Source organism: Anguilla anguilla, chromosome 10, assembly GCF_013347855.1.
Source record: "Anguilla anguilla isolate fAngAng1 chromosome 10, fAngAng1.pri, whole genome shotgun sequence".
NCBI classification, from domain to species: domain Eukaryota; kingdom Metazoa; phylum Chordata; class Actinopteri; order Anguilliformes; family Anguillidae; genus Anguilla; species Anguilla anguilla.
In genome coordinates this window covers 11816581-11829549 of record NC_049210.1, presented here as the reverse complement: position 1 = coordinate 11829549, position 12969 = coordinate 11816581, and the positions used below count along the sequence as shown (strand labels likewise).

Here is a 12969-nt window from a genome sequence, read left to right as displayed (position 1 = left end):
CTGCTGAAGACATCTATCAGGTTGGTGAGATGTTGTCCAAAATCAGCACTCTATACAATATTATCATCCAAGTAAATCAGGCAGATGCTCCAGTGCAGTCCACAGAGAACCAATTCTATGAGGTGTTGCATTGGAAGCTTGCTGGCGCATTGCAAATCCCCACTGGTAGCATGCAGAAATGGTATAAAACTGGTCAAAATCCCATTTTCTCCTTGTTGGCTGGATTCATGGGAATTTACCAGTATCCAGAGGTCTTGTCAATTGTGCTAAAATTTTTGGCTCCAGTCAATCTGTCGAGTGTGTCATCTTGCATGGAAGAGATGAGAGTCTTTTATGGTACCTGCATTTAGCCACCTGTACTCCACACAAAAATGGTGTATCCTATCTTTTTTGTCAGATGAGAACCACCTGGGCAGACCAGGGGCTGTGAAACTCTTTGATCATGCTAAGTGCTAGCAGCTTTTGAACCTCGGGCTGCATGACTGGTTGTTTAGTGGGTGATGTGCGACATGCACGCAACTTTACAGGTGTGGCATCCCGGGATTTGATCCTCAGTTCCACAAGGTTTGGTCTGCTATAGTGGTGTGGATATGAAAAAAAGATTTCAGCAAATTCCACAAGGAGATTGTTCAGCTGACAATTTTTTATGGCGAACAAATGGGCACCATCAGTGTTTACCGGGGACTGAACCTATCGCAAATCCAATGGTGGTGGTGGTACCCACAACTTTGAATTCCTCCTGTGACGGTCAGTTAAAGCATGCAACTGTCTGGTTGTTTATCCCTTAACGAGCAGTATGGGCTGGGCTGATGGGTTTATCACTTCTACTGCCACCATACCTGTTCTGTGGTAAGCGTTCTTGCTATAGACCTATAGACCTCCTCTCTATATGGTTCTAGGGAACCCACATAGTTCTTACTAGCGGGCCTATTCACTACACTGTTGTCCAGAGAGGCAGTCAGCGTCATTTCTGATAGTGGGAGTATAGTCACTGAAGTGAAATGGACAGCAGAACGTTGCAGTGGAATGAGGTTATGTGAATAATGACAAATTTCTCTGGGCCAAATGAATGCTTACATGGTGCTGTAGAAGAAAGTCCCTGCCAAGATTGACAGGGGAACTGGCAGACCAAACTACCTGAAACAAATGCTGCACAGTTCCTAAATGTTACTGCACCATACGATAACAAAGCATGTCAAGTACATGTTCTGTCTACTTGATACCTTGTGAACACAAAGTATCAAGAATTGACTGGTGACATGTTTCAGTAAGGAGACAGATGCTAGAACCTGTATACACAAGGCCACTGACCTCTGTTTCTTCAAGTACTAGGCAAATGACAGGCATCAGCTGGAAACTTAAGTGCATGATGGTGGACCCTCCGGAATAAATCGTACCCCTTCAGGTGCTGATCTGGTGTGTTGAAATGCCTGATGCCTGGAGTGCTGCCGGTGTGGTGAGTAAGATGAGGGCTGCCCCCGTGGCGAAGACTCAACCTCTCCTGAGTAACAGCGGTGGAAGTGTCTGGCCACAGCAGAAGGACTGTGAGTATTAGTTTCTCGCTTCTGGTTATCCTGGAAGGGGGGTGAATAATGAGGAGAAGGTGAGTGCCTTAGGTGTCTGTGAGCACATCACAGTGATTTGGACTGCATCCCCGAGTTAACTGTTGCCATCCTTTGGAAGCCCAGTTGGGAATTATTTGTCCAAAAGAAAGCATAGTTCTTGTGTCTAATTTGCTTTACTAGGATGAACAGTAAGGTAAGTTTCAAAGGTTGCCAACCAAATACTGCCTTGCTGAAATAAGGCCAGCTGGGATTCTAAGCTGGTTCAAGCTGTACTGTATTTTTGACACTTCTAGCTGGTCATAGCTGATCTGTAGCTGGTCACACCTGGTCTCTAGCTGGACAAAGCTGTAAAAAGCTGGTTTAGCAGGTAGTGTACGCTAGTGGTCACTGGTGGACTAGCTGACTATATAGGCTGGTCAGCTAGTGAACAGCCGGTTGACCAGCTAAAAGCGTTGAAAACAGCTTAAAGCAGCCTGACCAGCTGAATGTATCTGAAAACTAAGGCAAGTTACCAGTATGAAAACGCGAGGCAGGTAGCCTAACAGTTTTCACTTTTTGTGTTCTGAGGTTGGCACATTTAAGGCAAGTTCAAAACATGTTACCCATGAATTAACTGACTCACTGCTGTCACCCTCAAATGGCAATGGCAGCTCCAAACGAAATGGCATTATCGGTGTATTACCTAGCCTGGGTTGCACCACAGCTGCTGCTGCTCTATGCTGTTCATCATCAGACATTTCCATGGATAGTATGTAGCTCTGGCTTGCACTTTAAAGTTCTGTTTGCTGACACTTGAACCCAGTAGGCTACTCTTGGCGCTAGAGTTCTTTTGGTGCTAGTTTGGAGTAAGACATCTACATGCACCAAAATCCAGGTGTCTTAATCAGGTTTTAAATATGCCGATTTTGACCTTATACCGATTAAGATAATCAGATAAAGGTGTTTGCATGACAATTTCATTAATCAGAGGACTGGCACAGTTAGAGTAAAATCAGAGTATTTGTGTGCATGTAAACACACACATTGCAGTAGACCGATAATTTTACCGACCTCCTGCAAGATCCCTTGCAAAAATTCCACAAAACTGCAACTGTTTTTTTTTTTTTTTTTTAATGAAATACTGACCACTGCTAGCTTGCCTCCACCTCCTTAAAAACACTTTCCTGCTTGTGCTTGTGTGACAATAGCTGTAAATTGTAAACCACTTTCTGCATATATATGTTTACCCAAGCAGACATGCAGCCTTATTCTATGGTGGTTTAGGTCAGGGGTCCCCAAACTTTTTTAACCAAAAGGCCATTCACAAATGTGTATCAACTTCCTGAGCAGGGGGAAACTCAATTCTCTTGAGACCTCAGTGTGATTCATGAGTTTATGTTTCATTGGCCAACTGGCTAATGTTAGGTACAAATAGCTCATTAACGTAGCAAGTTAACTACACATAATAGCTATGTTTGTTCATGGATTACTTTGTTTGCTGCATAGAACACTTGGAAATAGTTATATTCTATTAGTACTGATGGTAGGGCACCAATTCATTTTGTTCCAATTCCCATTTGAATTCCTCTTGAAAATAAACAAAATAGGCTACTACAAAGCTCCTAAAATTGGCAATGTGGAAAACAATGTTTAACATATGGTACTATATCAAAATAAATGTCAGGAATATTCAGAATCTTATTATTCTCTGACACTATAAATACATGTCTAGCACTAATATTATAGCAAATCTACATACATTTACTTATTTATAGAATATGTTCATTTGCATGACAATGTACATACTTCTATACTGTTTGCCCAGTCAGTTGCCAGTGTTGACTAGTGCTTCAACTTCTAAATACACATTGACCTAATGACCAGTATTTTACTCAGGACCAGTGTCATGTCCTGTTCCAATATGTTACCCTGCCTGGATTTCTGTGCTTGTTCAAAACTACACATGTCTCATTTAAGCTGGCTTCTTTGTATAGCATTCTGGTATTTATAGCACTATTAAGCAGAGCTCATTATACAACTATAAGGTTGTTGGAACCATTAGCAACTCCAAAGGAGGTTGGTGGGGAAAATGGATTGTGGAAAATGAATAAAAACCAGAAAGGTTTGGGTTTACAACACGAGCAGGAAGAAATCATTCACTCCACAGGTGGTCCAGTGAACCAGAGACAAAACAAAGCCAACCCTGAAGATTTGCCTGAGAAACCTGACCGATAGGCCTATAAAGTATTCAAAATATCCATAGTCTGTCTGGCGTCCAAGTGAGGCAGTACACTGACCTGCATTTAGACCTGTTTACATTCTTTAAAAATGTAATGTTTTACACACTGAAACATTTAGTGCATTGCTAGAACTGCGAAATTCAAAATAGGTCTCAGCATTAGGCAGCCATTCTATTAATTTCGATACAATGACCAATAAAAGGAAAACTGACTATTTAAATGCAATTTTAAAGGACCTCATAGACTTACACAGCCTACCAAAGATTGTGGTAATGAGATGTGAGGCGTTTGAAATACCTATAATCCGCTAGACACAGGTAATATCAACACACATTTCTTTAAAAATTCAAAACAAACATTATAACCAGTATTCAGAACTGAAATATTATTTTATGTGATTGTGAGGGCTGGTTAGTAACATATCGCTAGGAAAATTCTCAGAGATATGCAGGAACATTCTTGAATTTTACCAGCGTTTGAAGAGTCAAAGTATTTCAAATAGACCACTTATCTAACTCCGGTGGCAACAAGTGGCCAAGCCATGCACGTCCGACAGTTTGCAGTCAAACGCGCGTACAGTGGGTTAAGTTACTGTCGCGCGCTGACCACGGTGAGAAGGGTGACCCAGATGTAGCTGGTTTAGAAGCCAGGGGTTTATAGTGCTCAGCTGGAGTCCGTTAGCTCAGCTCCTTCATACTGATAGTTTCAATGTGCGCAAAACTCCTTGCTACGGAGCCCTTTAATTTTGAACATAACTAGAGCAAACAGCAACAGATTAAGCTTTTGAAATGTAAACATCGTAAATGCAAGGAGACTATCTACGCGACGCACTTTATTCTAACATAGGCTACTAGAACTAACAGCCATTGCTTCTTCATTATATAACCCAAAGTCTGAACAATTGTGAAATGTTTTTAATACCTTTAATAACATTATCATATTTGTATGTCCCTTTTCACCTTATTTCCTCGACTAAATCTCGCTGACTACTGAAACAGCGTAGGCAATACTTCGCGCAATGAAGCCAAGAGCTTTCAGTCCTCGATAGCCCGGTTGCACGCAAAGACCTCGGCTGCATGAAAATTAACTGGAGTCAAGAAACTGGGTCCTAGTGCGGGTGAACTGTTCAACTGCCATTAAATTTTTCTTTGTAAAATAAAATAAATATTAATGAACTCAAATTGACTCAGTATTGCGTGACTTGCTTAAGGATGTTCAATAGATGGATGGGCTACTTTTTCGATTGAAAGTTGTCTAACTCCTTCCGACGTTTAGTGGAATAATGTTTACCAAAAAAGTAAATAGGCCAAGATATATATATAGGCTATATAAATTTCAGCTGTGAAAGCATTTAGTACAACTTGCTCCTTTCCAGAATTCAGAGAAATGCGGTCGTAAGCCTATTGTCATTCTTGTTCCGTGCATCCTGTTACTAGAACAGTGCATCCGCCAGAGACGGTTGTATTGTTAATTTCGGCGGAATCCAGTGTTTATTTACCTGTGTTTGTCGAGTTATTTTGGTCATACTTGTCTGTGAGTTAAGACGTGTAGGCCTACGACTGCTTTCATTTGGAAATAAATGCTTCTAGGATTACCTTCGCCATTGACTAACGTTAATCAGTGAACATTCAAATGCAGGCTACAACAATTTGTCATAATGATTTACATCGTGTATGATGTTTAACTGTGTAGCTCCATCTAATGCATTTACAGAGCATGATGTCACACAGGCCAGTACGACACATTGGAAAAATCAGTAAGTTTTTAAAACAAACCCATTGGATCTGAATGCTAAATAGTGTATTTGGATCGTCATCGCTCTGACCCAGTTTTATAATTATGTCCAAGCTGCCTGCAACTCCCGCTGTACACAGTTGTTGACAATAAATAGTGAATTCTATAAACTGCTGTGAAATGTTTCCATCCATATTCCGCGCTAGGACCCTGCGGATAAACTCGTGGCCGGGGAGGGGATGCGCGCACTACAGGCAGTAACTGGAGTTGAGTGTGACAGAGTGGCAGGCAAAAAACCGCTACATCTTAGGAATTACAGGCGAGCCGACCCGGACAAGCACTACCGTTATTCAGACTGACGCATTTACTCCTAGATAGGATTTCTTTGAAATGTACATGAAGAAACAGCCAACGGGACAACAAACTTGGAAAATGCAAACTTGTTGCATATTATAGCCTAAGAGAACCCCTCGTCTTGTCAATTACCACTTGGGAATTATGCACATACTACTGGCTACCGTGTCTCCGTTAATTGGGTTTCTCCACTGAAAACCATTGGAATAACAGCAGATACGAAGAAATGTTATAGTTTTTTCCCCCGAAGGACAACGTAATTTAGATTTTTTTTCCTGTACTGTTTCATAATGCCGCTTCATCAAATGAACATTGCGGATCTGTCATTAGAACACTGTTGCAATCAGATTTGCTTTAAGGGGAAACGTTTACTGTGTAAACTTATGCAATGATGATAATATTATTCGTGTTACTTACACAATTTAAATTTTTTAAAAATTTAACTTATGTGGAATTCTTATATCCGGTCTATTGGTGGGATAAATAGTAAATTACATTTTGTAAACCGGTCATTTAGTTAGGCTACTTTGCGCACGTTTTGAGAAGATCAGTCGTGATGCCTCTTGTAGCAGGCAATCGAATACCCATTTTAAGGATTTAAGATTATCTTCAGTTATACATACTTCACCTTAAAATCGAAATTGGAACCTAAAGCGTAGTCTACATTTCTACCGAACGCCTTGCACCTAGACCTTCCGTTCACGATACAATTTCTTGATGTCGCCCAGGAGAGACTCACTGGAAATAATGGGCTGATTAGGGGAACGCTGAGGGTAGACTGATGGGGACAATGCGGATACCCGGTGTTGGCGTCCCGTTTTGGGGTCGCCTATTGCTGTTGCTGTATTTTTTGGCTGCCTCCGAGTCTAGGCTCGTCCAAGCCTGCCCCGGGCTCATCACCAGCGGCTGCAGCTGCACAGACGAACGCCCAAAGGCTCACACCACGACGTCTGTTCGGAAAAGAGTCAGCTGCAGCGGGGAAGAACTTTCCGAAACTCCCCAAGCCAGCCTTCTTCCAAACAGGACCGTTACTTTGTGAGTAGAATCTCTCAGATGTCTTGACTGATCTTAATTCATAAGTGAGATGTTAATGTGTTATTGAATAGAGATCGAGTAAGGAATATTTAAACTGTAATTTAATAGTATCAATTCTAAGATACCCCCGTTCATACAGTATGTATCAGTATGTTATTTTATTGCTGATATGAGGCGGTGTAGGATGACGGAATAACAGTGAACAATTATGTAAGACTGAATCAGAGCTCACGGTATCTTTTAGACTTTCTCACAAGTTAAAATTCACTGTTAACCAAGTTGTCAAGGTCAGAAAAAAGTAACGACTCACAGCAGAACGTTAATTTTTGGGTTTCTTGTTGTAACCTGCCAATTACGTCTGGTCTAGAGAAACATATAGCAGCATAGAGGCCCATTATGAATGGTCACTTTCCTCCAAACATAAAAAAAAGACTCCGTGAGTGATAGACGCAGATGGATCGAAAGAACTGCACCAAGGAGAGGGAGATGACAGGTAACCTTCGTTAGAAGTTGCTTTAAGAATGTAAGTTCTCGATGCTGAAGGTTACATAGCTGTATTGCTCATTTTAGAGACATATAAGCTTGATTTGGTATTGTAGCCTATATTAAATATATTGAAATGTGTCTGGGTTATACTTACTGAATTTCTTAAAGGTTTTATTAAAATTTTATGTACTTAGGGTATATAGAGTAGTTAAAACAAATTTAGGAAGAAGTACCTCTTAAATTACCATCAGTTATCTTAAACGATGGACTCCTTTCTTGCTTTATGCAAGAGAGTTTAACATTAGTTATCAGAATAAGAACACCATTAATTTTAGACTGGTGAGACAGGCCAACAAGTTTTGCTGGTTATCACCTCATTAACCCATTTCCCTTATCACTTAATCAGTTTCAGCTCAGAATGACTGTTGTGCTATCCTGTTGTGGAGTGCTTTGTGGGAATCTTGACATATTATTTTCAAATGAAGTTGGATCCTTGACTAAAATAAATGTTCACCATCCAGTTTGTCTGCATAGTAAATCTATTCTGTTACGGTTGATGGCACTCTGTCGTTGGGGTGTCTGCCTGGCCTATGTAGTCCCTCCTCTTGCATATGAATTCTGAGGTGGCTCGTACACTAATGTGAGTCCCATACTCAACTGAAGAGATGGGTGTGCCAACAGGCATTTTGATTCACTCAGCAGCTTCAGTTCTCTTCCTGCATGCAAAGTAAACATTTGCGGCCCCAGGAGCGCGTAACCTTGCGCTGCAGTGGATGCAGCAGCGGAGGCTCTGACCTTGTGGAGCTTTGACCTTGCCTTTCCCGCGCCGTCCCGGATGGAAACGGGCAGGGGAAACTGAACCTCGTGCGGCCCGGGCCTGTTGAGATGAACGCGACGGCCCGCTCCTTCGTAGCGCTCCCGTCACCCCCCTCTCCGCTGCTTTGTCACAGCCCTGTCACTTTAAATCCGAGCCTGACTGGAGGAAATGCGCTGGCGTTCCTCCTTCTCGCCCCCCCCCCCCCCCCCCCCCCCCTGCACCCCCCCCCCCCCCCGTCTCCAGCTGACTTGGCCCTGCTAAACCGGGATAAACAGAAACACATTTCTCCTCCTCTTATCCTCCCTCTCTGCGCTTTAATGGCGGCTTGGCTCCCTCGTTTAATGCCATAACATCCCAGCGATCTCAGGCAGCCGTCTCACAATTGCCTTCTGTTCGTGGAGGCCAACTGCTCAGAAGCCCTTCATGAGGAGAGAACACCTTTTTTGAAGTTATTGGTCAAATGTAATGTACGACTGGCATTGCGTTTACAACAAATGCAGCTGATTTGCCTTTTAAAAACCCAATTATCTTCTTTCTATGAGCATTTTCGGTCTAATAAAAATTAAGTGGCAGTTCTCCGTTCATGACAGCCTTCTCTTCATGAAGACCGACTGCTCAGAAACCTGTCATATGAAGAGAACTGCCACCTAAATTATTTTTCCAATCCAATTTACTATTAGGCTAGAAATACTTATAGAAAGAAAAAACTGGGGTTTTTGAAAAGGTAAATCAGTTGTATTTGTTGTTAAACAACGTCAGTTGCACGTTTTGTTCTTTCTTGATTTATTTCTGTGATCTCCGAACAGTAGTACATTGAGAAAACTTTGAGAACATGGGTGAATGGTACATTATGCTCTGATGGTTTTGATTGCTTGAACACTAACACGTCATTCCAAATCATTAAGGCACAACAGTGTCCTTTTTCATTCTTTATTTGACTCAATGAATAACTATGAGGTAACTGCAGCGATAACTGCTGCTGAAATGGCCTCGCCTCACTCACTCTCACTCTGGTGTTTTCCAGATTCCCCGACTGTATTTTCTTTGATTGTCCTTCATTCTCCCATAATGCATTTCATTCATTCTCCCATAATGCACGTCGCTGACCCAGTCGGAGTGATGGGCTTATATAAAGGCACAGTAAAACCCATCCAGCTCCGTCCATGCATACAGAGGAGGGACAGTGAAAGGATTTGTGCCAGGGGGGGAACTAAAAGCAGCCAGGAGTCCATTTATAGGGCCTTGTGTTTCTATTTAATAAAGGCGGGGTAAACATCTGTAGCACACATTTCTCAAAACCAGAGGAAAGAATTAAAAAATAATGTGGGTGGTGGCGGCATAGGTGTTTGAAGATAATCTCGCACCGCCGCACCTTTTAACTCGGTTTATTTGTTTTGCTACATGTGTGTAGCACACTGTGTGACACATACTGTATATGGAGCTGCGTGCGAGCGAAGAAACCCTGCAAAGCTCCGCTCCGCACTTCCTCTGGAGAACCGGGAGGGAGAAACGGCGTCTCCTGCCGCCCCTGCCAAATTTGAACCAGCACTTAAAATAAAAACGGTAACTTAACAGTCGGGCTTTTTCGTCGATAGCTGAGAAACTCTCGTCCTCGCTCTCGAAAACGAGCTCCAGATGTGAGGCGTTTTTCGAAACCGATACAGAGCCGCGCTCTGTCCCAGGTGCAGTCGGGGAGCTCATTATGGGGGTGTCACAGTTCGTCCCCACCCCCCCCAACAGCATATCACGCCCCATCGCCCGGTCCCACTAACCCCCCTTCATAGGGCAGGTTAGTGGAATGTCTTCTCCATGCACCAGTGGAGGGGTCTGGGGGGCAGCAGACTGGGGGCTGGGGTCGTGGGGGCTGGCCGTAGCGTGTAATGCTCAACAGCTGTCTCCCATGAACATTCCAGCTGGGGCCCTTTCAGCACATGGGAATTCCTGGTGCGGTTTGTTTATCGAGAGTATTAGTCGGATGTTTGTTGTTTCTGCGGAACATAGAGAAACAATCCCGTATCGAGCATCTGTACCTTCTTAGGCTCCCATCATCTCGGCCCCGCCCCCCTCACGTTGTGTGTTAATTAGGGTCAAAACGCAGTTTTGAATGCGCTGGACTGGACGAATGAATTCTCGGTCCGTGTGCGATATTGCATTGTGTTCTGTGGTCTCATAGGCTGCTGATACATAAACAACCGTTTCCATCATAATCAGTCAGTGAAACACATTCGTGTCACAGATAATTGTCCCGCGGCATTTTTGCAAGCAATTCCTTCATGTTTTCATTGTTGCTATCTTGCTATTTCAGTACGACGTCACAATGCTAATCACACGCTCTTCCCCTTTTGCTCTCGCCCTCCCTTATCTCTCCAAACTCTTTCTCCCTCTCTCTCTATCCCACCCCAACTCTCCTCTCTTTCTCTCTCCCCCTCTCTTATGAGTTCATCCACACGCAGTAACTCTCAACCTAAATATTTAGCCGTCTTAGTAGGAAACTGCGCTGTCTAAACTCCTTCCAGATGTTGGGCCAGAGCGGGTCTGTATTTAAGGCTAATTACGTGCGGCTGTGAAGGAGCGGGATTCCTGAGCGATGGAGAGGCAGCGGCTGCGGGCTTGGCAGGGTGTCCCGGCGGTTGTGCTGCCCAGCCCCAGTCTGTCCCCACACAGGAAGGACGAGAAGGCCTCCACCGTGTCCCCTCTGGTCCTGTAATGTTGTAAAATGAGGCTCCCGTGATGCTTTGTTTCCACTCCATTGTCCGATAATTCACCTTGCTACGAATCGCTTCTGAAGCTTCTGTTTTTCGGTGGAGAGAATTTGAAGACCTGTGGATAGTTCGACTTCTGGTCTGTGTGTGTGAGCTTTGTGCGTGTGTGTCTCTGTGTTTGTGTTTGTGTGTTCAGTTTTTCATTTAGGAAAAGAACATATTTTCATAATTAGTTTCTGTGGTCTATTTGTTTGCCAGCTACCTCGCCTCATTTTAAAAATGAGCAGCCAGTTGTTATGGCATGGCACCTGCAGGCATGGTAATGAATTTGTGGTGAAAGCCAGTTGTGTTAAACATGTTTGTTTGACATTAATGAAGCTGCATACAATGCTCCCTTCTCACCAGTCGATTCTGACACTTTGGAAAGCCATGGAAGGATAGTGGAGGCGTGAACAGCGATGGCCGTCCTTGGTAGATTGTGGAAATCAGAAACAAGCTTAAGACAACTGCTGTGTGGTTGTGCCCTGTCTGGGTCAAGGAGTGAGTGTGCTAGAGTGTGGAGCGATGTAATGTGTCCATTGTAGCTATCAGCATCTGGCTGTGAGTTGATGCGGCGGCAGTTCGGTGCTTGGTGTCTGTTTGGCGCAGAGAATCTGCACGTTTGCCCGTTTTGTGCCATTCCGCACGTGTCTCCATGCACGTGTGGCGCCGTGTTCGGTCTGCGTTTCAAACATTAGCGAGTAGGAAGCGTGCAGATGAAAGGGCTTTAAGTGTGTCTTATCAGGGGTGGGGATGGACCGAGTGCAGGAAGAATTCCAATGACAAGGGAGATTTTTTGGGGGGGGGGGGGGGCAGATGAGGATGGGCGTGTTCCTGTGTGCCATGGGAGAGGGTCTGAAGGGCAGTAAAATAGGAAAAACAAACGCAACCTTGACACAGGAAACCCGGCGAAGCTTTCAACGCACCTGTCAGTGCCACACAATGTCTGACCCACTGACCGTCGTGGCCAAGGGCAAAGCCATTAGGTCAGCCATTAGACATGCAACACCCCAGCACCCGCTACCATCCATCTCTTCCTGCCTGACAGACCATGGTGAGGACATTATCTTTTAGCGCTCAACTTTCATAGCTTTAAGAATTTGCTGCTCACAAAGGCATTGTCCTTTACAAAAATGTTGAGGAATACACGCTCATATAATGTAACTGTAACGTATCTTTATAGCAATGGTGTATTTTGTGTTGTTGTTACAATTATTCATTTGAGCTCTGCTCTTACTATCTTAATTTGAGAATGTATGACTCTCTCTGGCCTCAAGCTGCCTTAGCCATACCTACTCCACCCCCGTCCCCCCCACTAACACCCGCGCACCCCATCTCTTTCCTTCCCTCCCTCCGCTTAACCACATAATTGGTTTCCAGGGCTCCTGCTGAGGCCCAGGCTACAGTGCAGGAGCACCGATAAAGGGGTCGGTGTCTGTGGCGAGCATGCCTGTGGTCAGAGCCATATGCCAGTGCAGAACGTGTGACTGTGTGCGACTTGTGTGTCAGCCCACCAGTGTCACTGACAAACCTAGTCTTCATCAAAGTCCATCAAACCCCCCTCCCCCCCCCCCCCCCCATGGGGCGGGCACTCTGATCTGTGAGTGACAGCTGGGGACTAACGATTGATGTTAGCATACCATCAACGTGTCCTATCACATCCCTCCTCCCCTCAAGATGTAACTGGATATTTGTTCATATGTTATGCACATATTTTTGAGAAACATTTAGAATTATCAACACAGAGTCTCGATGCCATGATTTGAGAACTCTGTGAGGCAAAGCAATCACCTGTTGCCCAAAAGTTTATATGGGTTTAGCCATTTGAGTTCTTTCGAAACCACATGGGTTCGAACCCAGCATCGACCCAATGTTGTCAAGTTATTTGGGTCAGGGTGCATTTGGCCTGCCCACTGTAAGAGCAAACAAAACGAGTTCCCAGCAGCCTTTGCAGAGTGTCACGAAACACTGTACGCGCATATGGGACAGAACAATGAGACAATGTTACTCCAGCTTGG

The 12969-nt window shown here is 44.0% G+C and overlaps 1 protein-coding gene across 1 annotated transcript in view; it reads left to right on the top strand.

Annotated features, from left to right (window-relative positions):
* Nucleotides 1-5798: 5798 nt before the first annotated feature.
* Nucleotides 5799-12969, top strand: part of adgra2 (adhesion G protein-coupled receptor A2) — a 45519-nt gene continuing 38348 nt past the window's right edge. The window contains exon 1 of the mRNA XM_035380175.1: nt 5799-6907. Coding sequence (XP_035236066.1) covers nt 6654-6907 — 254 coding nt within the window. The 5' untranslated portion in view covers nt 5799-6653. The remainder of the gene's footprint in view (nt 6908-12969) is intronic.